This window comes from Stigmatopora argus, chromosome 13, assembly GCF_051989625.1.
Source record: "Stigmatopora argus isolate UIUO_Sarg chromosome 13, RoL_Sarg_1.0, whole genome shotgun sequence".
Taxonomy (NCBI): domain Eukaryota; kingdom Metazoa; phylum Chordata; class Actinopteri; order Syngnathiformes; family Syngnathidae; genus Stigmatopora; species Stigmatopora argus.
Genome location: NC_135399.1, coordinates 4,368,116 through 4,395,963, shown reverse-complemented (window position 1 = coordinate 4,395,963; position 27,848 = coordinate 4,368,116). Strand labels below are relative to the sequence as shown.

The window sequence follows — 27,848 nt, the reverse complement described above, 5'->3', positions numbered from 1 at the left end:
CCTGAAGGAAGGTGGGATTGAACCCTTGAGCTCATAACCGTGAGGCGGAAATGCTAACCCATCATCCCTGTGCCGCCATTAACTGAAATGCTGAAAAAATAAAAATGAACCTTTTCACGATGCTTAACTACTTGAGCTGTAGTTGTGGTTACATTTATTGATTTGCAATAATCTGAACAGTCATTTAAAAAAAAGAAAAATTAAAAGGTGAGCATGTTGGAAAAAAAGTGCAAATAATGTGTTGTAATGGATAAAGTTAATATATGTACTTTAAGTGAAATATAATTCTGTAGTTTGTGGAACTAAAAGAAAGAAGTATCAGAGGAGAAGGCCCCCACAAGTCTAAATTCATCCCTCGTCAATACACAGAAAAGCCGCTGAGGAAGTGCTTTGGAATATGGTGCTGGTCGAGGTACACATGTTCGCAACAAAATCTCCCGCCCTGCAGGTAAAGGGAAATCAGGAGCTTGGCTTTGCCCTTCAATCAGATCATTTTCTTCTTGCTTTCTCTGTCCAGTTTCTTTATCCAGGATGCCAGTCTAAGGGTGCATGAACAAAAATTGACATGAATGTATTTCATACATCTACAGCTCTGGGCTTTGTTGATTAAACAGGTAAAATTTTATATCTAATTCAAGATATATAATTTTTAAAGCAGTAAATGAAACAAAGGTTTGTCATACTATTTAAAAGGTTTTGGTGCTTGTCAATACTATTTTGCCCAATGTACATTACAGTAATCCCTCGAATATCGCGGTTAATGTGGACCAGACATGCCCGCGATAATCGAAAAATCGTAAAGTAGGGTCACCCCTATTACAACTTTTTTCTTCTTCAGTACTGAGTCCTAGTAACAAGAGTGGCTTCCGCTTACGAGTTTCAGCGTGGATTTTCACATTTTTCTGAAGTTAAAAAAATAATTAATAGCAGAAAAAATCACAAAGAGGCTATTTCGCGATAAGTGAAGTCGCGATAATTGAGGGAAGACTGTATATACTATGTTTACAAATACAGTGGTACCTCAACCTTTGAATGCTCGTACACATGAAATATTCAGATTTTCTAATTATATTCTAATTGAGATAAAATGATTGTTGGCAAGTGATCCCTTTACTTCTTGTGATGATTCATTTGATGATCTCACAACATAATTTCCGGGGCTAAAATATAAGTGGATTGGAAGTAGATTATAAATAAAGTCAAAACTGTCCTCTATCCCCTGTTGGGATAGGGCATCTTTGTAGTTGGTGACTTTGCAGTGCCACTTACAACCATGCTCAGAATAAAGTGATGCATACCTCTTGCACATTCATGAACAGTCTGTAAATGATGCCTCCAACCTTTGATTGACCAGATCCATTCACCTCAACCTCTGGCTCATCAAGCAGAGAGTTAAGAAAACTGAAATTGTAAAGAAAATCAAAGTCAAAAATTTATCTAACTAAATAAATGCTGACTGAGCGGGCAATGTGTCCAATTGTACCCAAATATGATACATTCAGAAGTTATTTTCTTCAGTTTGCTTTGCAGCATGACAGAAAATGTATCAGGCACACAACGTGAAGAGTATTTGTTAATTTATTTTTAAAAAATGAAAGAAATCATAATCAGGGTGGATTCAAGGTGCCTCCTGTGTGTATAAAATAGTCACATGGAATGCTCAGGTGTGAACAATCGATTATTCAATACAAAAGTCTTACAATGTAAAATTAGCTGAAAAGTAAATTTAAAAAAATGGTTCTCTGGGCCACTTCACTGGCCTCCACTGGTGTGTCAGTTACAGTAAAGGAGTAAAGTTCAGATAGCAAGCAATATCTGTATATCTTACTGTTTTAATTCCGCTTTTTCCTCTTCATTCTCAGCCTCAACAATACCAAACTTTGTCTTGAGAGATCGAAACTGGGCGATGACCATTTCAATGGTCATCAAAAAGTCAATGCAATCCTAAGGGAAAAGGAAAATGTCTCAATTTAATGCAGTGCAAAGCTTAAAACAAATGCACACAACCTGGGGAAATATATAGTAAAGCAACCAACGCAAACATCGGCCTCACGAGGCTGTGTTGGAGGCAAAATCAGTTACATTGGAATGGATGCAAGTTCATTGTCTCATCGCTAATCTCATTTTCTGACGCTTTATCCTCATTAGGGCCGTGGGGGGTTCCAGATCCTATCCTAGCTGACTCTGGGCCAGAGGTGGGGGGCACCCTCAATCGGTGGACAGCCGATGGAAGGCAAGTTAATTGCGTTGTATGTAATTCTTTAACGTCCTTAACGTCCTATGACATGGCATCCACGTGTGGAAATCACATTTTTGGTTGTCAAAGACTACAATGTTAAATTTTGGACTACAAGGGCCTGGCGTTCACTAATGATGTGGACATCATTTTTCTCAGAAACTACATCACCTAAAAAGATAATTCTTTTTATTTCTTTTTTTTTTTTTTTTTTACACCCATCAGGTGCCAATTAGCCTAAATATCAAAGAGAAAATAAAATGCGCTTTTGGTAGCCATCCACAAGCTTCTGGCAAGTTTCTGGTTGAATCTTTGACCACTCCACTTGACAGAATTGGTGCAGTTCAGTTAAATTTGATGGCTTTCTGACATGGACTTGTTTCTTCAGCATTGTCCACAAGTTCTCAATGGGGTTTAAGTCAGGACTTTGGGAAGGCCATTCGAAAACCTTAATTTTAGCCTGATTTAGCCATTCCATTACCACTTTTGATGTGTGTTTAGGGTCATTGTCCTGTTGGAACACCCAACTGCGCCCAAGACCCACCCAATCTTCGGGCTGATGACTTTAGGTTATCTTGAAGAATTTGAAGGTAATCTTCCTTCTTCATTATCCCATTTACTCTCTGTAAAGCACCAGTTCCATTGGCAGCAAAACAGCCCCACAGCATAATGCTACCACCACCGTGCTTGACGGTAGGCATGGTGTACTTGGGGTTAAAGGCCTCAAGGATTCGCTTTTTCAGATTCATGCTGAGCTCCTTTGACTTTCCCATTGTAGCGTTTGTATCCAATGAGCCCTATTTAAATGGCCTCAAAGAAGTCACCAGCTGTAGTCACTCATAATCACTCACAACATGTGACCTTCCGAGTGGATCCATGCACTGTGTTCATGTCCTATCATTATGCCAGCTTCACAGCTGTATCTACGGTGTAAATCCATCATAATGCTGTTAGATTTTTTACTACTCTGAGTCTTCGTCCACACAAGAATTTGCAGTTTCGCACCTCGGAAGATGCAAGCTTCGAGCGGCGAATAACAGCACGTGTGCGCCAGTGGCCAAGCAAAGCGGCAGCGCTTCGGGGAGAAGAACGGTCGCTGCAATGTGCAGCACGGCAACTTGGGTGGAGACCAGCCGCTACACCTTGGACCTCTTCACCTCACGAGAATATATTTTTATTTATTTGCAGCTTACAGATCGCCACAACACGTGTGCGTTTCCAGAGGGGGAATGCATTCACTTCCTGTGTCTCACTTTGAATAGCGCGACGGACCCCATTAACATTAACAAGATTCCTACCAGCTGAATTATGTACAAAAGAACGCCATTTATGCCGCAATGGCGTGCTACGCGTTTAGCAAATCAAGAAATGTCAATATTTAAGAGGCATTTTCAACGGCGACTGAAAAATAAACAATAGTCTTTTTCCACAGGTGATGGGCACGATGCAAAATTCACTAGCAACAAAAGAGAAAATGGCAAGACCCAATGCATCTAGGCACCATATATATGATATTTGGCGCGCCCTCTCTCTCTATTGTAGATACCGTCTTCGGCGCTAAGAGATGAAGCGCTGCCCTGACTTCCGCCACTTTTCACAGCCATTTTTCATCCGTCTTCCTTTTGCGAGTTTCAACATTTCGACATTTTTTAAAGCTTTTTTTTAATATCACTCAGAAAAAAAATTGGCGGTGTAGTGAAGCCGCGAAAGTCAAAGCCGCAAAGTGAAGAAGGACCACAGTCTTAAGAGATGGTCCTAATTTGTTAATTTAAAGATCGTACAAACCTCTAAATTATTGGAATCAGGATTCATTTGCTGCAGTAGCTTGCTTGCTTGAGCTGTAGCTTTTTCTATTTTGTTTTTGACAGATGATATGTTGTCAAATACCTCTGTAAGAGAGGGGTAAAGAACAAAAAGTCAGAAGCAAAAATTACAGTTAGGTTTCAAAACGGCGAATGAACAAAAACACCAAATGGAAACAATGGGAGTGGGTGTGCCAGCTCAGTTTCCCTTGCAGGTGGTCGGTGCTATGATCAAATCATGACTATTTTTTAAATTATACAAAACTTAAGATCCATCCTTGCAAAGACAATTTACTCAATCAGCGACCATTGAGTACATACAAAAAACCTTTATTGGATGAAGAAAAATACCTCACTGTTAAATACTTTCAACTTGGAGAGGACCTGCATAACTGTAACTCAAAAATGTGAAGTACTTAGACACGCATGTTTTTTATCTAAAAAAAGGTACTCACCTTCCTCTTTCAACTTCAAAATTGCAGCATGTATAATACATGGCAGAAGACGGCACGTCAGATCTGCAGGTTTCTGCATTTCCAAAAAATGCAACACCTGAAACACCAATAAAATTCAAAATAAGGTTTCGACCTTCCAATCAAACTACCTTCATAGCCCGCTGTAGCGTCACCATGGTCTCTCCACACACACGTGCCAGCAATTTAATGCATTTAGGCAAGACAATCTGCTCCTGTTGAACTGGTGGTGCTGTAATGGCATGAGACATTTTACTAGCAGACTTTGGGCCCCTTAGTGCCAATTGAGCATCACAGAAATTCTATATGCTATCAAAATATGGTTTTTGACCATGCGTGTATCTTGTATCTAAAAAATACTGCATTTTCTCGCATATATGCCGTATTTGTTGCTAAAAAAATGATGACTGAATCGAGGGTACGGCTTATATGGGCACAAATTAGACTTGACATGCACGGAACTGCAAGGTGACATAACACAAGACAAATTTATTTTAACGTCTCCGAACGAAATTCAAGAAAAAAAAAACGTATCTTGTATAAAACGTGAAAAAAAACTCAATTGTGCCTGCCATTGCTCGCTCAGGGCGCCGCCATCTTACCTAGGGAGGACAAAGCAGACCACTGTGCACACACTTCCTGGTTGTACTGCTCACTTGACTTCCTTTTTGAATTGGTCTACGTGCAGGCAACACCCTTGAGGAATGTGCAAACCAGCAATCGATTTATACAGTATCTCAGAAACACCACGTGTGATGATTTTTCTTAAGATTTTCCATTCAAAGTAACACATTTGTACTATATTAAACCACTCGCAGGTGGCTAATATGCGAGAAAATACGGTAATTCTACGTGTTCTGCACACCTTCCACCGTTCATTTTGTCCACCTGCCTGAAGGCGATAGTTAAATCGTTCAAAGACCGAACCCATTCTAGTTAATACGGTTCGTTCCCAATCAACAGTTACTTCCCTCAATATCCTTTCCTTTGTGTGAAAATGCACCTCGCTCAACAGCATTCACCAACTTTGCCATTGAAATGGACCTCACTCTCTCTTTTGAGATGGGCATGAACGTCCTCGGCAAGACTTTCTTCGTCCACTTGGGGAACATTGCATCAACACATTTGGAGTGGCACAGCTAGGATCTCGGAGATATATTGCAATATTAAATTTTTTTTTTTTTTTTTCCACAGATGACCACATTGTATTCATATAATGCTGGAAGATACTTTCCTATAGCACACCAGATCATCCTTGAGAGATATGATGATGCTTCAAGGTTTGATCTAATAGGAAGATACGGAGGGTGGGTGTGGTCGATTGTCACCTAGTTGGGAGCGGGCAGCTGAGACAGCTCCCAACCTATCAACAAAGGGCGCCAAATTTAACCATACAATTGCGGCACACATTTGAAGTGTCCAAAATCAAGGTATCCCTTAACGAGCAGCTATTAACGCTCGTTTTTGTAAGGCAACACAGCCATTAGAAGTGGTGAGAGCCTGATGCGCCCAATGAGAGCCAGACACATCTTGTGAACAATGACCTGATAAAAGTAGGATCACACATCCTACAATATGAGAATTGCGTGTGCTCACATTGAGAGGTCATAGCACAACATTCAGGCACAATCTTGCTGCCTTTGATGTGTATTTACTTTTACATATTTTTTACCTCCTTAACTGTAAGATAAAAAACATGAATGATATCACATAAAAACAAAAGTGTTTGATTTAAATACATTACATAATGGAGGGCTAAAACACTTTCTGACCTTTTCTGCTTCCTTGGTATCATCAAAAAGCCGTCTTTGCCGATTTGCTGGTACAGTCCTAGCATTCTCCCAGGTCTCAACCCAAATGTTGCCAGGGATCTTCATCCTTGGACTTAGGTGGCCTTCAAATACCGTTTGTCCATGCTCATTCACGGTCTCCGTTTCTAAAAAATCCCTGGGGGAATACCAGCGGACAAAGTCCTCAAGAAGAGAACCTGGGTTTGCGGCCTATAAAAAAAACGAAAATGGCAAAATCATATCAACAGGAATGAAAAATTGATCAAAACACGTGCCGAATAATACGAACAGCCGAGAAGGACGTCGTCCTGCCTTTTCCTATTTTATTCGGAATTACATTTTGCATAGAAAGACGACGCCGAGCCTATTCCAGCATTATTTGGATTTTGGATCGCCATTGAAAATGCCTCCAGCAGTCCTGAGTCATCTAAAGCAGTGTTTCCCAACCACTGTGCCGCGGCACATTGGTGTGCCGAGAGCAATGGTCAGGTGTGCCGTGGGAAATTGCAAGAAGTCATACAATGTAAAATTCGGAGATAAAAATAAATATGAATATAACAAGATTAAAATTGAACTATTACAAGTTTAAAATCAAAATATGATGAACATTAAATTATAGATTATACAATTACAAGATTCAAATTCTGAAACAGTCATTTTTTTTGCTTATTTTTCTTTAAAATGAACAGGAAGTTAGTTTCTAGGGCATCAACTTTTGGCAACATAAGGTCTGTGTGAGCACAACATTTTTTTTTGCGTAATACGTATTAGGAGATTTAAGTAATATTTGGAGAAAGTCATAAAATTATGTGATTAAAAACATTACATTACTTATTTTTGCATCACTCGAACCGAAAGTTGTTCAAAGTCTGACAACATCAACTTTTGGTGACATTAGGTCAGTGTGAAAAATTTAATTTTGGAATAATTTTGGAGGTTTATGTGATTCATACTGATAAAACTTTGATGAGAATGACTATTGTTAATATAGGCGAAATACAGTGGTACCTCGTCATACGACCGTTCGTCATACGGAATGCTCGTCTTACGGGGGAAATTTCGATCGAATAATTCGCCCGTGATGCGGTCAAAGTTTCGTGATGCGACCAAGCCAGGTTGCCATGGCATTTTTTTTGGCATATCTTTCGTGTATAACAATATTTACGAGCACCGGATGAGCTATTCAGACCAGGAAACGCACAACGCGCATGCGCGGTGAAAAGAGGGCTTTCTGGGTAATGAAGTATACTCTTGCTCGCAAAAGTATCCCCGGTAGAAACTCTATCATAGGCGCCGTTCGAGGGATGCGAACACAGATGCTACAAGCTAAAAGGAGCCGCTAGCCAGCTTCCCTGAAGCTCCCATGAGCAGCGGGGCGATCGCTGATAAAAGACTCTGCTCGTTGGCTGCTCATAAGAACATCGGGGGCACTGGCTCGCAACAGCATCCCCGGTAGCAACTCTATCATAGTCGCCGTTCGAGGGGATGCGAACATAGATGCTACAAGCTAAAATGAGCCGCTAGCCAGCGCCCCTGTAGCTCTCATGAGCAGCGGGGCGATCGCTGATAAGACTGCTTGCTGCTCGTTGGCAAGTGGTCGTGCGTTCTCCGATTGTGAGGACATTTGTGTGCATCATTTTCGGAATATTTTGAAGGGAATAGTACGACAGCAAACAGCCCATCGATAGCGAACGTGAGGGTGGAGTGTTTGTTCTGTTTACGAGGGCGTTGTGTGGAGGAAAAAAAAAAACGAAGCCCCTCTCCCCTCGGCGAAATCCGGCCAATTTTAGTTAGATTAAACACTTTATTTCTATTAAACCACTCGTTATTTATTACTTTGTCAATATATGGCGAATTATAAGAAATAAAACTTTTTTTTTCAATCCAATATCCTGTTTCTGGTGTTTTTTTCAGAGAGTTGGAACGAATTAATTTGTTTCCCATTCATTTCAATGGGAAACTTTACCTCGAGTTACGAGTAACTTGTCATACGAGCTCAGTCCCGGAACGGATTAAGCTCGTATCTCGAGGTACCACTGTATTTTTAAGTTAAAAGATTTTCAGATGGTGGTGTCCCTTGAGATTTTTTCAATGCAAAAAGTGTGCCACCGCTCAAAAAAGGTTGGGAAACACTGATCTAAACCATCCAACAAGCCAAGATAAAACGAAACATGATCACAGTGACTGAAAAAGTGAAGGTGCTAGATATGCTGAAGGCAATAACTATGCCCATGTAGCACACCATTATGACAAATGAATCTACCATCCATTACATCAAGAAAGAAGAAGTTAGCAATCGGAAAATGGTAACGATATTTCTTTACAAGGACAACAAGCGTGTGGTAACCACTAGGAATAAAATAAAATCATCATTAAGATGGAGAATGGCCTATTGGTCTGGATCTCGGACAGTTGGGAGAAGATAACTCAGGATACCAACGTGATTAGAACCAAAGCCAAGACCTTTTACAATAGTTTAGCTACTGACTAACACAATGAAGATTAACCCCAGCCTCGTACCAGTGCCGCTAGTGAGCCTTGTGGTTTTATTGCCACAATATAGTTATTGCCTTCAGCATATCTAGCACCTTCACTTTTTCAGTCACTGTGATCATGTTTCGTTTTATCTTGGCTTGTTGGATGGTTTAGATCAGTGTTTCCCAACCTTTTTTGAGCGGTGGCACACTTTTTGCATTGAAAAAATCTCAAGGGACACCACCATCTGAAAATCTTTTAACTTAAAAATACAGTGGTACCTCGAGATACGAGCTTAATCCTGCCTGAAATCTGCCACCATTATTCCTGTCCCCAAAAAGCCAACTATCGACAGCATGAATGATTATAGGCCTGTTGCTCTCACACCTGTGATCATGAAGTGCTTTGAAAAGTTGATAGCCCGCCATATCAGGAATACAATCTCTCCCTCAGTTGACCCTCACCAGTTTGCTTATAGAGCTAACAGGTCCACTGAGGATGCTATCACCATTGCTCTACATACAGCATTGAGACACCTGGAACACCATGGGAATTACGTGAGGATGCTTTTCATTGACTATAGCTCAGCCTTCAACACCATGAAACCGGACATTCTGACTAACAAACTCTCCCACCTCGGACTATCCTCCTCCATCTGCTCTTGGATAAAGAACTTCCTAACCAACCGACCACAAACTGTTAGACTTGGTTCCCACCTTTCTTCCTCCATTACACTGAGCACTGGCTCCCCTCAAGGCTGTGTACTGAGTCCTCTTCTGTACTCCCTGTACACTTATGACTGTACACCAACCCACCAGTCCAACTACATCATCAAATTTGCTGATGACACCACTGTGGTCGGACTCATCTCAGAAGGGGACGAGGCGGCCTATAGAGACGAGGTCAACAAACTGTCTTCGTGGTGCTTGATGAACAACCTCACACTGAACAACACAAAAACTAAAGAAATAATCCTGGACTTCCGCAAACAGAGCACAGATCTGGCCCCACTCCTCATAAATGGAGTTCGTGTAGACAGGGCCCAGTCCTTTAAATTCCTGGGGGTCCACGTCACGGACAAGCTCTCCTGGTCCACAAACACCACGGCAGTAGTGAAGAAGGCCCAGAAAAGACTCCATTTCCTGAGGGTACTCAGGAGGAATAACTTGGACACTAAGCTTCTGGTAACCTTCTATAAAGTCACTGTGGAGAGCATCCTGGCATACGGCATCACAGTGTGGTACGCTGGAAGCACGGCAGCAGACAAAAAGGCCATGCAGAGAGTGATCAACACTGCCCAGAGGATCGTCGGCTGCTCTCTGCCCTCACTGGAAGATATTGCCAGCCCTCGTTACATCAGCAGAGCTCGGAACATTGTTGGGGACCCGGACCACCCTGGTCACGACCTGTTCCAGCTGCTTCCCTCTGGCAGGCGCTACCGGTCTCACAAGGCACGGACAAAGAGGCTTAAGGACAGCTTCTTCCCCACAGCCATCAGGACTCTAAACTGCAGCAGCACGGCACGACACACAATCCCCTCGGTGTAACAACTTCGGGGTGAGGATAGATGAAGGACGTTGGGCGGCGATCTGCCTCCTGCTGGCTGACTAGGTAAGTAAGGAAGACAGTGGGAGGTAAGTGATCCATTTTATTCTTTGTTGGCATCGGTGAGGCAATCCTTCGCAGTCGCCGGGAGCTGGTTGCGCTCGGGAGGTGATGCGATGTATCCATCACGGCAAAATTGCCAGCAAGTCTGAACTCTTGCCTGAGAAAAGTGCACTTCGTGGAGAAGCACCTTCAATTTCGTCATACGCAGCTGGGTATGATGACAATTAGGTTTTTGTCTAGTCAATGATGACGACAAGCCTAAGTCTGATTTTTTTTTATTGCAAGGAAGGGCTGGTTTGAAAAGTTTGAGAAGAAGAATGGGCTACAAAATGTTTTAATAAAGGGGGAGGCCTCCTCGTAGTAATAATAGGGGAGATCCTACTTTGGGGTTTTTCAGTTATCGCGGCCATGTCTGGACTACATTCACCGCAAAATTTGAGGGATTACTGTATATATAAACTTGATGAGCGTAAAACAGTACATCTCATCCTCATCTTGGGTAGAGAATTTTCAGATTTAGTGACTCCTCATGGGATTTAGCAGTAATCCTTACAAAAATAAGGCTCAATATTATAACATTTTCTCGAAAAAACATTGGTTTTTTTTTTACTTTTGTAGTTTTGTGTATTTAGTAGTTTGATAAAAAATGGCATATTAATATTTTTTTAATGTTAAAAAAATAGAATTGTTCTCAATTCTGTTATGAAGACAAATCTCGGTGTTCCTGAAAGCTTTCTTAAAGGGTCCTGATCGATGGGAATTGTTTTACCACTAAATATTTAGTTGGAAATTAGGTGTTTTGTGTTTTTTGCTTATTGTATGCAAAATATTACTTAAAATTAGAGTCTAAAATTTCTTTTAAAGATTTAATATCCCAATTTAGTGCTTGAAATAAGTCTGTTAAGTATTCAGTATCATACTTATTTTCAGCAGACACTGCATTTTTTTACATTTAATACTTCTGTTCAAGCAAGAAAATTTCATCAGTTTGTGAAAATTTAAGTGTAATAAAAAAGTAAATAATCTGGATGCTATGACAATTAGTAACTATAGGCCAAAATCAAATTTGATATTCCTGGGAAAAATTATTTAAAGGGTAGGTTTTTTTTGGGATATTCCAGGCTTTTATGATACAAGACAATGTTTTTAATCAATTTCAGTCTGGTTTTCAGCCACATTACAGCACCAAGACCGTGCTTATCCAAGTCCGAAATAATATTCCTCGGAATAATGAAACAAGCAAATCATCAGTTCTGGTATTATCGGATCTCAATGCCACAATCAATACAGTTAATGATAACATGAACACTACTCCGTAGACTGGAACAGTGGGTAGGGCTCACTAACACTGATTACTTTGTGTCAATCAGAAACCATGAGCCTGAACGAATCACGGCTAAAAGGACAAGGAACAAAAATAATCAAAACACAAGCACTTTGCAATTTTACAGTTACATAGGGAAACACCATAGATAGCAAGTAATAAACAGGAGCTGTTGTTTTTGTTTTACTGCCGATTTTGTGTCTAACCTTAAAAGATTCCATGTCAGAAATAAGACAGGCACTTTGCATTCGAGCACGGAGTTGGGCACCTTCCACTGATGTTCCCAGTTTTGCAAGTATTTCTGACTGTTCCTCTAATAAATCCTCTGTCATGGGAGCAGGTTCCTAGTAAAACATAAAAATTAAGTATTACTGTAGCACATTGAAATAGTCATTACATACACATTTAATCACTCATGGTGTTATCTAATTTTTACTCTGACTCTCACAATGTGGACAAGGATCTCGAACCTGCAACAAGGGGGGCTAGTTAAGATTATACAATATCCTTCGATTAAATCAATTGAGTATGTATGAATCATGGGCCTGTTTGATGCTGCTATAGACAATTAGGCCTCGTGAGAAAATCCTCATTATCAGCCTACCCAATCTTTCCTAGAAGGCAAAACTATCTTGCACCTTCAACATTACCACCTTTGATAACATCAGCACTTTCAATCAATGTGCACATAAACCAATGGCATTCTGATAACTTCTAAAAATCTTTAAGATTTAAAGTATTTTCAAATTGAAAGTTGCGTGTTTAAAACTTAATGAGAGCAATCTTTGTCAAATGTCGCCTGCCACAATTTTGACAAACATTTTGGCACCAACTAATAAGTCATCATATGCATATCGTTTTATAAAATATAAAAATGTATAGTCAAAGTATACTCCTGATATTGTTAATTGAGGAAAACGATTACTTGTGTCACTGGAATAAAGAGAAGCTCTGAAGAGTTCAGAAGGGTCATGTTGTTATAGGGATGCATCCTGCCCTCTGGTTTTGTTTTGCTGCCATCTTTTTCCCTTCTTACAGATCCAGACTGTGTGTCCCCTTGATCGCTCAAACATTCAAAAAACTCTTCTTCACTGTCACTCAAAGAGTCCAAAGATTTCCCATGTGAAGCAGCAGTTATTTCACCAGGTGAAGTTGCTGCACTACTTTGGCGGATATTCTGCTCCGATAATTCTGTGATAGTCTCAGGGTTCTTGGAAATGTGGTCTCTGGCTTGCTTCCTCTTGATGCAGCAGTTTAGCATCTATGTAAAAACAGGTAACAAAATGCAGAGAAAAAGGGAGCTATTGATTACAGGTGAAGAGTAATGTATCATTATTAGTTGTTTACTTTTAATAATGAAGCCTGATTATCATATCATCATCATCCAGAAGAGCTTACTGTCATTTTAATGGAATTAAGCGTTACAAACTACAGTAATACCTTGACATACGAGGAATTTGAGATACGGGCATAATTCTGAGCAAATATTTACCTTGGGATACGAGACAAATTTTGAGATACGAGCATACGAGACGCGAGAGGCTACATATGATATCTTTCTCGCCGCATCTCCCTCGTGTAAAGATCTCTATGAGCACTGTGCAGAGCGTTGCATTTTTATCCATGAGTGGTGTACGTGTGACGGAGCTGGCTCGCCAATACGAGAGGAGTTTTTCAACAATATGCACCATCCTGAAGCAGAAGGATGGATGCAATTTAGGATATCAAGCCTTCCAAAGACTAACCATAATTTCCAAGCTGTGCAGTGACATTCATAACGAGATGGAGAGCCTTCTTTTAATATGGATGAAAGATAAACAGTTATCGGGAGACAGGGTGACTGAGTCGATAATATTAGATTAACCTTTATTCGTCCCGAATTCGGGACATTCAGTTTGTAGCAGTAGCAAGCAGAGACACAGGAAAAGACAATGTAGACCTAGATAAAACTGGACCCACACACCGGATGCGAAAAAGCCATCAGAATTTACATGAATCTCTCAAATGTGTAAATGAGGCGTTCTTTCTTGAACTGTTAAGGAGATTGGACCTCTACAAGTATAAATACCACTCCACCTTAATTTTCATATTATTTTTGGGGATGAAAAAAAACACCTTTTACCTTGAGAAATTACCTTAATTTGTATCTTATGAGAAAGTGATAACTACCTGAAACTTCTGATGCAGAAGACAACAGCGAAGATCAGGAGGTTCATCTTCCGGTAATCTGCATGTATTGAAATAGAACAGAACACTATTTGGAGAGGTTGATTTGCAATAGCGGATACATAAACAAAATAAAATACATAAAAAACACTGGACAACCCTTTTTAATTGTAACTGGGGAGAAAAATGCTAAATAAAAGTAGAATCCTGTTTAAAATGTTGAGGCTTTTACGCTGACAACAGGGTGGTGGCATCTTGGTGTTGTGGTAAAATGTTCTAGATCAGTAGAGCTCCTACTGATTACACAACCTACCACCTCAATGATTATAAATTTCTCCCTAACACATTTGGTGACCCAGACCATCATTTCCATCACTCATGATGTCGTAGGGGCTTTGAATTACTGACAAAAAAACAACACACTTGTTTCTATAAACGTCCTTGGGTCCTCAAAGGATAAAATGTTTACATATCAGAGATTTCGGCGGCAACTGTACGTTGCCTCTTTATTGCCCGTTTAAATTATGTTTCAATCTTTGTCATTGTAAAAAGTTCAACAAAATTAAAAATGGAAATCAGTCCGTGAATAAGGAATAAAAAGCTAAAAAGATAAATTGCTAACTTTAAATGACTCAATTTCACAGGGTCAACCCTCCTGTCTTACTAGATAGAGTTCAAAAAGATGAAAGCAGTCTGACAAAATGTGTTTTTCAAAGGGTTTGCCATTGATTTGAGAGCTCTAAACCACATTCCTGATGGTAGAAGTTAGAAGTGAGTCGAAGTCTATCAGAAAATGAAACAAACAAAAATTATTATGTAAACTTTTGGCTTCATTTGAAGATGCAGAAAACACCAATCAATTGAAATCATCTAATTACTTTATAAACAGTTTTTTGTTTAATTGGAACAGAAACTGTAGGGAAAAAATCTTGATGTAGGTACTTAAAAGGGAAAAAAACACCATTTTGGAATCGAACGCTAATTTTAGCTTTAGCCATGCACAGTGTCATCATTTAAGAATAATGGTGATCCCGTGTGTGATACCCACCCACAGATTTTATAACTATTCTCCCAGCGGTATCGCAACTCTAGGACAAACTCCTGCCAAAGGTAGGCAACAGCCCGCAGCCCACCATGGTAGAAATTGACGAGACACATGCAAAGTGCCAGCCGATATGTCAGACTTTCAACTGGTGCAGACTTCAGCTGAATAAAAAGGTCCTAGGCAAAAGACAAAACAAATACTTCTGTTAATTTTGCCCAGGATTTACAGTTGAGATAAAAATGATTAAATGTGAGTAAATACGGTACTTATTCATGTTGACTACTAATCATGTTGACTACTAATCATGTGGAATGCCTTTCCTATTCCTGCATCCTCACCCTCTTGCCACTGGAACAACTAAATTTCCCGAATACGGGATGAATAAAGTTATCCAATCCAATCCAATCCAATCCTGTTGACTACTAATCATGTTGACTATTAATCATGTTGACAACTAATCATGTTGACTACTAATCATGTTGACTATTTATTTATTATTCATTGATTATTTATTTATTGTTATTATTAATTGATTATTTATTTGTCTGTTTGTCGACAAAAGCCCAATTGTCATCATACCCAGCTGCGTATGACGAAATTGGTAAAATTGTCATAGCGTTGTAAAAAAATATATAGTAGAAGAAAAACATGTCATGTCCCTTATTAAATAAATTGATATTGTATAGACGTGAAAACAAGTATGGTTGATATAATAGAGGTGACCCTACTTTTCGTTTTTTCGATTATTGCGGCAACATTATCTGCGAAATTCGAGCGAAGACAGTAATCGCTTCGGGAAGATCCGTCAGAAAGAATGTTATTGGGTAAGGTGAGTGTGCTAGCAATGTTAGTGATGCGTCGTTTGGAACCAAAGTATTAGAACCGTCCTGAATAATCGACATCGTTGATGGTGTAAATTAGTTGGCTAGCACAACATACCGTCGAATGGTGATGACCAATAAACAGTTACACGTGACGTCTGTATATCTACTCCATTGCTGCTGGTGTTAGTTATTGTCTTCAGCATTATTGTTGTGATGCTTGCCTAAAAGAGATGTTACTGTTCCTTCAATTTCAATTATTATTATTATTTTTACGAATTTAAAGTGTTCAGAATTGTTTTTTTCGTGAATTAATAATGTCAACCCAATAAGATTTAAATAGTGAAAAAAATTCACTGTTGAACTAATGGTAAACATAGTGAATAGATTATTTGGGAGAAAGTAATCATCTGGGACTGCCCTATTGTTATTACCAATACTCACCACTTCCCTGCCAACCTTAATATCTATATTTCTCATATAAAAATAGATTAATAATGTTTTTCATAAATAAAACATCGAATGCACATGATTATACTCAAAAATTAGAAATTTGAACATTTACTTATGCCCCGTGGCCCTTGTAAGGATAAGCGGTTCAGAAAATGAATGAATGAATATTTACTTACGTAAGAGTTTTGATCTTTTGGCGGCTTTACATCAGTATTTTGTTGTGCAGTTTTATTTTCTGATGTTTTATCCACAGCAGCATCAGGAAAAAGATACTGAACATAGCAAAAAGGCCTTAAAATTGAGAAATACTTTATACACATTGCACTGTACAGTAGCAGTCAACATCATGCAGTGCCGATGAAATTAGTTTGAAGGCTTCTCCTGTTTGAGGTCAGTCAGGATTAAGAAAACTAAATGCAAAAACAATGAGAACATTTTAATAAATAATGTTTAAGGTCTTTGTGTGTACGTACTTTTTCTTAGTATCGAGTAGCAGTTCTTTTTATTTGTATGAATTGGGACAAACATTTTGTGTAACATTCCACATACTTCTGACAGTACTTGCTCCTAAAATTCTACTTCTCATTATAGTGGCAACCGCCTCATGGTGTAGAGATTTACTCGCCTGACTCCAGTGCGGGCAGGGCGGGCTCGATTCCCGCTGCTGGCGGTATGATTGTAAGTGCGGATTGTCATTTGTCTCTCTGTGTGCCCTTCGACTAACTGGCGACCAGTCTAGGGTGTTGCCTGCCTTTCACCGAAAGTCAATTGGGTTAGGCTCCAGCAACCCCCGCAAGCCTTTCGAGGATGTGCGGTGTGGAAGATGAATGAATGAATGAATTATAGTGGCATTGAAAAAATAATAATTATGGCAATCCTGACTGGACTGAAACAGTAGAGGTCTGATTCTAAATTTGACCTCAGTGAGACAAAAAGTGAAATGTGTTTTTGCCCAGTCTGCTTCACTGTGAAACAAATTCATGTGTGAACCTGGGGGGGGCAAATTCCCGGGAAGAAAAATAAACCACAGGAATTGATCTAAAACCATGCAGTAGAAAATATTTTTCCTAAAAGAGCAATCTCCCATTCCGTTCCATTCTAAACAACCCAGTTTCACATTCCCAATCAAAATAAACCTGCTGGTAAAAACATTGAATTTGGACTGTATGATGACGCTATGCCTTCATGACAATTGTAAAGGGGGGAGTTCATCACCAACAAAGGCCATATGTATGCCTTTCTCAGACATGCTCCCACCACTGCAAGAATTCGGATCTGTTGCAGGACTCATTACTTCGATCAAATTTCTCATTTCTAATGCTTATTTGCCAAACCTTTTGCAGAAAACTCACTTGTCACTTATTAAAAACACTTACCTGAAGAATAGAATTAAGTATATCTGAACCAAGCGGACAACCATCAGTAAGTCTATGCCGTTGAATGTGCCTTCGAGCATTATACACCATGTTTGAAACGGAGAGTTTAGATATTGGCACTGGTGCATTGGGCTCTGTCAGCTTCGATAAAGCAGAGCTGATATCACCAGCATCTGTAAAGAAATGTTTTGCAGTCAAATTGTGATATGCACCTTCACAGCTATCAATGAGCATCGGTGATATTTAAGCACATGAGTTTATCAATAAAAAGCTGCAAGTAGAATACTTGAGTTCCAAGGAAAGTTACCGTATTTTCTCGCATATAAGCCACCTCCGCGTATAAGCCGCACCCTTAAAATTGCCTTAAAATCGTTGAATTTTACGATTATTCGCGTATAAACCGTCCCGATTCACAATTTTCAACACCATATTCCTGGTTTTAATAGGGAGTACAAATGTGTTTGAAGGGAAAATTTGCAGAAAAATCCTCGCACATGGTATTTCCGATAGGATGTTGCCTGCACATGGACGAATTCAAAAAGGAAGTCATTATCAGAGGGGGGACATGGAAAAGTAATGAATTCATTCACAGGCCGGTTTTCAGAAAAATAATATAGACACAAAAAACGATTATGGATACATACAGAAAAAACAGTTTTATATTAATTTATCTAATAATGGTTGTTTTCTTACTGCAAAACAGAAAATAACCAACAAATAGTAAATGTTAATTTGCCAACATCTATTGGTGAAAGAGTTTAGCAATTGTACACATGTATGAACATGCATCATTTCAGAAAAAATAATTTAGTGTGTTTTTGATTATTATTTATTTTTTTCTGCTGGGACAATAATGATGCTGTCTTTTTCTATAAATTAGGTAACTTTACCTTTATTCTCCTCCTCAGTTGATGCTCTTCCGAGAATCTCTTGTGTTGTCTCTTTTCTCCCTCGAAGCTTAAATAGATCCTTCAATAAATCACCTGCAGCAGAAGGGTATAGACCAGACCAAAGGTGTAACCAAGTCTCTACTTCCCATACAATGGCTAAGCATAATCTCTGTTGTGTATGAAGCGCAACCTGATAATCATAAAGTGAATTGTGAGAGGTTGATACAAAAACAACCATGCTTGGAGCTGGGCATTCTCCAGCAAATTAAAATCATTCAATTTAGCTTGCCCAACTACAAATGGTTTATTCACAAAACATCTTGTAGAAGAAACACACTGTGCATGCAAAATTGTCAGTCTTCAGATATCTTAAATTACGGCAACCTCAAATAGCTTTGGCCTGACCTCATATGGCGGGATATATTTAAAGTCTGCTGACTGGCGTCTAGGATGCCTCACGACCAAGACATAGAAAATCTGCCGTGTTAGAATGTCTACTCTTCTCGCTGCGAAGCCACGTCACTCACGTGTTCTTACTATGATGTTTTGGTAAATATTGACCAAGAGTGTCACTCCATGATCAACTTACCATCTCTTTAAAGGACACACACATAAACCTGTCTGCTGACATGCGTGGTCGAGCATATCCACAATACTGCTCCAATTGAACTCATCTCGCTATGTGTCAAGGCGGCGTCTCCAAATAAACCACAAATTTCATTTTTCGTTCTAGTTAAATAGCAAACATGTTAAGGTTTTGACAAATTTGTCCACTCAAATGCTGTTTGGAAACAGACAGCAAAACAATTAAATGTCTCACCAAGTAAACACTGAGGATGTTCAACTGTCTTGACACGTAGAGACCAGTGAGGTGCATGGAGAGGGTCAAGGTCACTGTGAAATCAAACCAATGTATGTAAACAACTATTATCATGATTATAACAATGACTTTTAAAAATTTAAATATTTGCATTTTTGAAAACTTTAACCAAAGAAATTCTCCTAGTGCTGTTTGCTAATGGCTTAAAAATGCAGTGTTTCTAAGAATAAATAAATTAAAAATAATAATAAATATTTTTTTAAAAACGTTTCTTATACATTGTTTTGCCAATGCTAAACACAAGTTACGTACTATTTCTGCAGTAATTTTAGGATCCATTGGTTAAACCATGGGAAACACTAACATCCACTGGATATATTGACAATTGGGTTACATTTTCCATCAATGTAATTTTGGAATCATCTATCTTACTTTACAAGGGAACCTGCCTGAGAAGTAGGTGTCCTCACATGCATCCTAGAAGGTATTAGCCAATTAAGCAAAAGTGTTATTAACCACATTCACACGATTAGTGTTAACATTGTACTAGGAAAGCATCTCTCTCTCTCATGTTTGGGTCCATGAATTGCTATTATTGCTACTATGTAAAACATAGGACTGTATGGATCAGTTATAATGGGTGGGAAACACTGAAACGAGAAGGACAAAAAGTTATGGTAAGGTTAAATAACTTGCTTACCTGTACACATCATTGTCCAAAACTGTGCCTTCCGTCAACTCAGGCCAAGTGGTAGAAAGATGAAGCTCACTACATGGGAAAAAGACAATGGTGTTTTTTTACAGGTCATGTACAGAATACTGTATGTTATGACGTTTTCATATTTTCAAAATTATTACAAAAAACAGAAAACCCTTTACAATCCATTTTTTGGCAATGTAAGAAAACAGAGTATGAGTGAGATTTAACATAATAGGGCTGAAGTCATTTTGTGTAAGGGTTATGACTAAATGTTTGAGCTTGATTTATTTAATAAGGGATAGCACATATTAATGAACATATTTATATTCATGTTAATGAACATATATATATATATATATATATATATATATATATATATATATATATATATATATATATATATATATATATATATATATATATATATATATATATATATATATATGTGTAAATATGTAAGATTATAGCCAAGGGCTAATTCCCATCTTTAGTCCCTTGTGGCAAGCTCGGCGGCTGAGTGGTTAGCGCGTCACCCTCACAGTGGGGTACCTGGGTTCAAATCCAGGTTAGTCCACCTGTGTGGAGTTTACATGTTCTCCCCAGGCCTACTTCGGTTTCTTCCCACATTCCAAAGACATGCATGGTAGGCCGGTTGGACACTCTAAATTGCCCCTAGGTATGAGTGTGAGCATGAATGGTTGTTTGTCTCCTTGTGCCCTGCAATTGCCTGGCCACCAATTCAGGGTGTCCCCCGCCTCTGGCCCAAAGTCAGCTGGGATCGGCTCCAGCACCCCCCCAACCCTAGTGATAAAGCGGTTCAGAAAATGAGATGAGAGAGATGAGATAGTCCCTTGTGTAGTTTGATGATGACACATACTAGACACACACACGTAGCACAGTTTAGACAGCGTTGTGATCGCAATTTTGTTCGTCTAACAGCCAGGCTTTAATATGATTGGCGAAGAGGTTCAGGTATGTGCGGCATGGACAGAGAAGGAGCTTTGGCTGAATGCACTCTTTTTGAAGGGAACTACACAGTCACCTCTAGAGCCAACCCTTGTTGATATGTTGTATTTTTTTGGTACAAAATCTTGCAGTGGAGAACATGCAAACTCAACACAGGTGGGACATGACCTGGATTTGAACCCAGGAGCCCAGAGCTGTGAGGCCGACGCGCTAACCACTCAGCGCTGGGCCGCCAACTCATTTGTACTGTTAGACTAATATTAGTTCAGTAACACTAATATAGGGTGACCTAAAAAAATGGAAAAGTATTGGCAGACATGAGCAGGTGGAAGACAATGACTTTGAACAAGTAAACATGCCTCCACTTTAGTAACCGTGGTGAATTCAGGATGAAATTCACTGCACTGAGATTTTCTACATGAGATCACACACTAGAGTGGGTAAATGCTTCCCCATGTGCAAATGTTGGTGCCAAGATCAGAGATAACAAAGCTGACACGTAAGAAGTGGTTTCATTGATTATCACAGAAGATTGGTCCTGATACTGTGTTCCCCCATCTGACCTAGCCCTCTCTTCTCGTCTTCTGGTTTATGGATGTCTCCCCGCCTAATGCGGTTTCATATTAAATAGCAACACTACTTAAATTAAGGAGCATGCGTGTTTAATGACATTTTACTTAACACTTCTGTTCTGTCTCTCCACCAAAATTCCTGCTTTTGTCTGGTTGCATTCTTGGAATTAAAAATAATATTTTTATAAATATCATTATAAAAGATACGATCACAGCTATGATGATGAATTTACCATTCCCTCTGAGCTGGAGTAAAAGTAAGGAAGGCAGATATGATTCTCAACAATGTCAAGTAACGACCACCCCATGGTGACCAAGAAGGAACAAATACCAATTTCAAGTTAAGTTTGTTAAAAAAAATCATGTTCTACAGAGACTAGCTTATCCTTTTCAGGTGATATAATCGTTGTTTTCTTAGCTTTGACAATATTTCTGAGCATCATTTCAACATTTTACGTCTGGAAACATCCGACATCTTAAGCCTCTACTGAACTTGAAAGGTATAAGGAAGGACATGAGTGAAACTTTATTTAAATTTATATTTACATAATTTAGAATGTTGTATTCAACACCAACAAAACGAACATGTTGCTAATTCTTCAGATGTTAAACACATGACATCATTTCACCTGATTGTTTCTTCACATGCACCAAATGGAAGCTTCCCAAATTCCTCCACTCCCACCTCACCTCCAAGAAGGTTGTCGAAGTCTAACAAAAACCAACAAAGTTAGTGTTAAATTATATATCTACAAATGATTGAATAATTTATTCCAATGGCACATTTAAAAGCACATCCACACAGGAGTTGGTCAGAGAAACATATGAACTCTATCGCTTTCATCTAGGGCCCCATTAGTTAATGAGAGACATTGAGCCTTGGTTTAAAACCCAATGACATTTTACCACTCAATGAAGCATGTCCTTAAAACTTTGTGGGCTCACATAATACATTACAGATGGGATCGAGAACACAAAAAGATGATCAACTTTATCTGTGTTAAACAACCTAGAGGAAAGCCAGAACTACTCATTCCAATATCCCAACATTTTGACTTTCAGTTAATTGCGGAAGAGTGGGCTGGTCACGTTTCTGGTATATATTTTTACTGTAAAAATTTTACTCCAAAACCGGATTGGTTGATCACTACTAAATATGTCAACAGATATTCCTCCATGTAGATCTCCTCTAGAGCAGTGATCTTTTGGGGCTGTCATTGGGCAACACGGACTTTCACATCCCTCCACAGATTTTCTATGGGGTTGAGATCTGGAGACTGGCTAGGCCCCTACAGGACAAGCCACTCCTCTGTTGACCTGGCTGTGTGTTTGGGATCATTGTCATGCTGAAAGACTCAGCCACGTCACAGCTTCAATGTCCTTGCTGATGGAAGGAGATTTTCACTCAAAATCTCTTGATACGTGGCCCCATTCATCCTTTCCTTTTCTCTTGATACATGGCCCCATTCATCCTTTCCTTTACACAGATCAGTCGTCCTAGTCCCTTTGCAGAAAAACAGCCCCAAAGCAGGATGCTTCACACCCATTATTCACAGTGGGTATGGTGTTCTTCGGATGCAATGAGACGGCCAAGGGAGATGAGGTCCTTAGACTCCGCTGAGTCACCACGTTGGCAAGTGGTCGTGCGTTATCTTATTGTGAGGACATTTGTGTGCATCATTTTCGGAATATTTTGAAGGGAATACAACAGCAAACAGCCCATCGATACTAAAAGTCAGGTTGGAGGTGGGGCAAACAGAGCCAACCCGGCCGGAAGAAAGGTATAAAAATGTAAAACAAAATTAGAATTAAGTTTAGTGTAAGGTTAGATTAAACTTATTTTTGAGTGTGTCTGCATCATAATCGAAGTTCATTTAAATTTGTTTATGTTATATTACGATTCACCGGTGCAAAAAGTCTCACTTTTGTGAGATAGTATACAGAGTTAATAAAAATAATAAAAGAACCTTTATACTTATTGTCTGTACTATGTAAACCTACCTGGTGGCTGCAGTGGCCAAGAGTGCTGCTGCCAGTCCTGAAGAATATATGTAAAACGGATAGCAATGTTGATCGGAGGTAAAGGGTGTATGGTATATCCCTAAGAGAAGGAAAAATCAATTGTTTGTCACAAAATTTCATTCTATTTCAAGATTTAAGTTTTTTTTTACAGTATAGTTTGTAAAGAGGCTATACAGTTGAAGTCAGATGTTTACATATACATTTAATTGTTTGTCCCACTGTCTGAGTCAAACTTAACTGAACCTGTCCTCAACCATCGCAAGGTCAGTCACATTACTGAATTTTAAAAACTTTGTTAAATGCCACGATAACGAGAGAATTTCTTTAAAAAAATATTTTCTTTGAGGCCAAAAAATATACACAGTAAGTACTGTTGCTAATGGCGGCACAACTGTGAATTTATTAAAGGCCACATCCCAAACATTGTGCTTCCCCATTTGAAATCATGGGAAAATCAGAAGAAGCAGGTAACCAAGTGTCATAATCCACAGTGAAAGAAGTCTTGCAGTGAAATGCAGTGTTCCAAAATTCATAAAACTATGTGCCTTAGGAGTGAATGAGCTAACGTTTGAAACCATCAGTATAGAATATTTTTAGCAGCCCATTCTGGCACCTACCGTCTTTGATTTGAATATGTCAAGAAGGCCAGAGAGGTGGTTGTATTTACTTGGCACCTTGCGAAGGTGTACCATTTCAAAATCAGTGTGGACACCATGTCCCTGGCATTCGCCAGCATAAAGTCGTCTCCACTTTTGCTGGATCTGTACAAACATGGGCACTTGGCTGATTGTGGGAGAGAAAAACACAAAAATCAATTACACAATCATTAAACACAAAAATAAAAAATGTACTTCATTGAAAACGATGATTTTGGTTTTACATGTTAAACCTGTGGAGAAACTAATTGCTGACTGTAAACTATCTCTTACCAGCCACTGTTAACCAGAGAAACTGAAATGGAACTCAGAAGCAAATTACATTTCGACTCGCTGATGATAGCCTCAACATTAGCTCCCGGAGATATGATGATAAACTCTCGGATCCCATACCTGTTATTGGAAATAAAAACAATATCACTTGGTTATCTTTATTTTTACAATTTTAGGACCAAACATGCAATACAGTAGTACCTCTACTTACGAATGCCTCTAGGTACGAAATTTTCAGGTTACGTAAGTAAATGCATTTCCTTCTTCGTTATTTTATTTTGAAAATATTGTCGCGGATGCATTGATTCTCACTTTAGAACATCGCTACCCTCTACTGGGCTCTCATTTCATGGCTCTCTTTCTATCTCATATAATGACAATAAAAGCATTCAATTCAATTCAATTGGCTGTCTCACAACAACCACTATCCATGTTTCAAGATTCTCTCTTACATACTTATCCAGCTCGGCTAAATGCTCCCCATATTAATGATTGCAATTCCCCTTATTAAGCGATTAAAAACCATACAAATGCAATGCGGCAGATATTTTCAAACACACACACACATAGGGCACACTTAAAAGTCTAAAATGTAATACAAAGTGGACGGCTTTCGGCCCTGGTAGAACAGGCACTTGCCGCCATCTGGCGGACAAACACAGGTATTACGTCTCCCATAATAACGGCCACGGAGGGAATTATTTCAGCGGTGCAGGGCACATTTTCATATGCTTGTTATTCATTTTAAGACATTAAATCATTTAATTATAATTTTCTCTCATTTATGCGTTTCCTCACATCTTTCATACAAAATTGGGACACTGACAAATTTTAAAGGGTTTAGTTTGTAGTTGTGTGAGGACCGTGGAAAGAATGAGAAAATTTACATATAAAAAGTACTGCTCTAATTACGAAATTTTCAAGTTACAAGAAAAGTTCTGGATCCAATTAATGACTGTATAACTTTTAGAATACGCGGTTTGGTGGCTCTGGTGAGAGGATGGGTCATGGAAAATCTGCTGGTCGTTTGTCAGTGAGTGACAAGCTGCCACTCTGAGTTGCGTTGCAAAATGGAAAGAAAATAAATATAATGTACGTTGTATTTTTTTTACAATTCAGGTTGGATTTTATTTTGTACGCTGCATATGTTTGCTGTGCGCGGAGAACACGGGAGTAGTGCGCAATTGCGCACGCGTGCAGCTTAGAGGAAACATTGTTTTTGATTACAACCAGTCTATCCAAAATACAATTGATTTATTACAAGATGTTTAAAAAGCCCACTCTGCATGTCAATCAGACCCACTCAGATCCTTGGTCAATGAAATACAGTATTTTGTAATACAGTCATACCTTGAGATATGAGCTTAATGCTTTCTGAGACTGAGCTCGTATGTCGATTTACTCGTATCTCAAATCAGCGTTTCCCATAGAAATGAACTAAATACAAATTAATTTATAACACAAAAAAACAGGATATTACAATGGAAAAACGTATTTTATTGGTTGTAATTCACCATCTACTAACAGAGTAACAAACTAGTGGTTATGATGCTTAATGCTAAAATGAGGCATTACTTAATACAACGGGGAGTTCGCGGATGGGAGAGAGAGACTTCATGGATGCACTCATAACGTAACAAACTTTAAATTTAACTTAGATTCCTATCCATACACACTTAAAAAGTTTGAATCTTACGTTACACTAAATTTAAACCTTGTGCAATAACCAAGGCAAAGAGGTTAGTGTATTCCACCGCGGCTTTCGAGGCAAACTTCCTACTTCTCCATCCGTATTGGCGAGCCAATGTACCCTATTATCTGGAAATAATATATTTCGTGCTTAATATCGATTGTCATCACATGCCTTTTCTTCGCACTAGCTTTCATTGCACCGGCTTGCTTTGGACCCATTGTGTTTCCCTTAATTCTGCACTGACGAACGCAAAAAAAAAACACGGAAAAAATGCAACGCTCCGTCCAGTGCTCGTAGATATCTTTGCATGAGGGAGATGCGGCGAGAAAGACGCTGAAATCATAAACAACCTCTAGTGGCCTAGCCACCTGGCTGTCTCGAATGCTCATATCTCAAAATTTGTCTCGTATCTCAAGGTAAATATTTGCTAGAAATGTTACTCGTATCTCAAATTCCTCGCATGTCGGGGCTTTCGTATGTCAAGGTATTACTGTAATAAAATGGCAAAATTTGCAGAAGGCAAATACAACAGATTCACAAACTCACCATCTGACCAAGCAGTGGGCTCGAGGGGGGAAATCATTATAAGTGCACAAAAGGTCCTGCATTGCGATGGGGAAGTTAGCTGTGGACAGGCAAAAAAAGTGCTCTTATGCTTTTTTTCCACGTATTATCAAATGTTATAAGATACATAGTGCAATCTAAAACCACAAAAATGAATGAGACTTTTATATACATAAGGCAACAGTTGATGCGAGTTTGCGTTAATTGACTGTGAGTTATGTTAAAAAAAAAGAGACACATACTTTCCTCCAATTCAACATTCGAACTGCTCCCGTGCTCCTGTACAAATGCATAGTGAGTTATAGAGAATTTAAAATCAACAAAATTAATCTCCTGAGATTTCTCCTCCCAAGTGCCACTTGAAAAGTCACCCTGTGCAAACAGAAAATGCACCGTTAAACAAGAAAACAGGTTGTCCGGTAAACATTTGAAATGAAATTACCCTTTCTTTGGACCGTTTCCTAGTTGAGTTCCCAATTAGCTTCCACTCATTTAATACCTCTTCAACCCTGGACACAAATCTTCAAGTAGAGAAAAATAGAGTCTGTGTTACAATATGTGGATAACTTTATTTTTCTCAAAAACAGATTTTATATTCTGGTGCGATTTATGTATGAAACATGGTTGTACTTAATAAACTAATCGACAAATACACCGTTGGAGGGGTTGGTGGTTTGTTTACATGCTGTTAGGGGTGTAAATCAAAAAATATTTATAGAGTCATTTACACATAACTTATATTTTACAACCAGAATGACAGGAATAAAAAAATGTTGTGACTTTCTAAGAGATTCTTAACAACAACACCAACACAGTCCAATTAAACCAGCATAGTCACTACTATACCTTTCCCATTCAGACGCAGTGGTGAAATCTGTAATTTCGAACACTTCTGAATCGGACTGAAATAGAAAAAAAATATTTAAAAATATGATGTAGCGTTTTTTGATTGAACGACAGTGACATCTAATTTTACGCTATTTTTGTTAAATTGTTTGTGTCGTATTTTGACTCACATCAGGGACCGCCGCCATGTTGATGTCGTTGACGTTGCGGTTCACCCTCCTCCTCTTCCACAGTCTAAATATCATATGTATATAGCTAGATTTACTGTGCGCTAGCC

At 38.9% G+C, this 27,848-nt stretch overlaps 1 protein-coding gene across 1 annotated transcript; it reads right to left on the bottom strand.

Annotated features, from left to right (window-relative positions):
* Positions 1 to 128: 128 nt before the first annotated feature.
* rab3gap1 (RAB3 GTPase activating protein subunit 1) lies at positions 129 to 27,848 on the bottom strand. The gene is made up of 24 exons (XM_077617133.1): positions 27,742 to 27,848; positions 27,572 to 27,627; positions 27,168 to 27,246; positions 26,968 to 27,097; positions 26,708 to 26,786; positions 24,469 to 24,588; positions 24,157 to 24,322; positions 23,519 to 23,618; positions 22,147 to 22,228; positions 19,980 to 20,048; positions 19,280 to 19,353; positions 18,460 to 18,552; positions 17,570 to 17,742; positions 16,370 to 16,465; positions 14,923 to 15,095; positions 13,878 to 13,935; positions 12,634 to 12,969; positions 11,915 to 12,052; positions 6,284 to 6,511; positions 4,494 to 4,590; positions 4,022 to 4,125; positions 1,829 to 1,944; positions 1,299 to 1,401; positions 129 to 539 (listed from the first exon to the last, which is right to left on the bottom strand). Exons 1-24 carry the CDS (start codon positions 27,814 to 27,816, stop codon positions 303 to 305), a joined length of 2,982 nt encoding a protein of 993 aa, XP_077473259.1. The 5' UTR covers positions 27,817 to 27,848; the 3' UTR covers positions 129 to 302.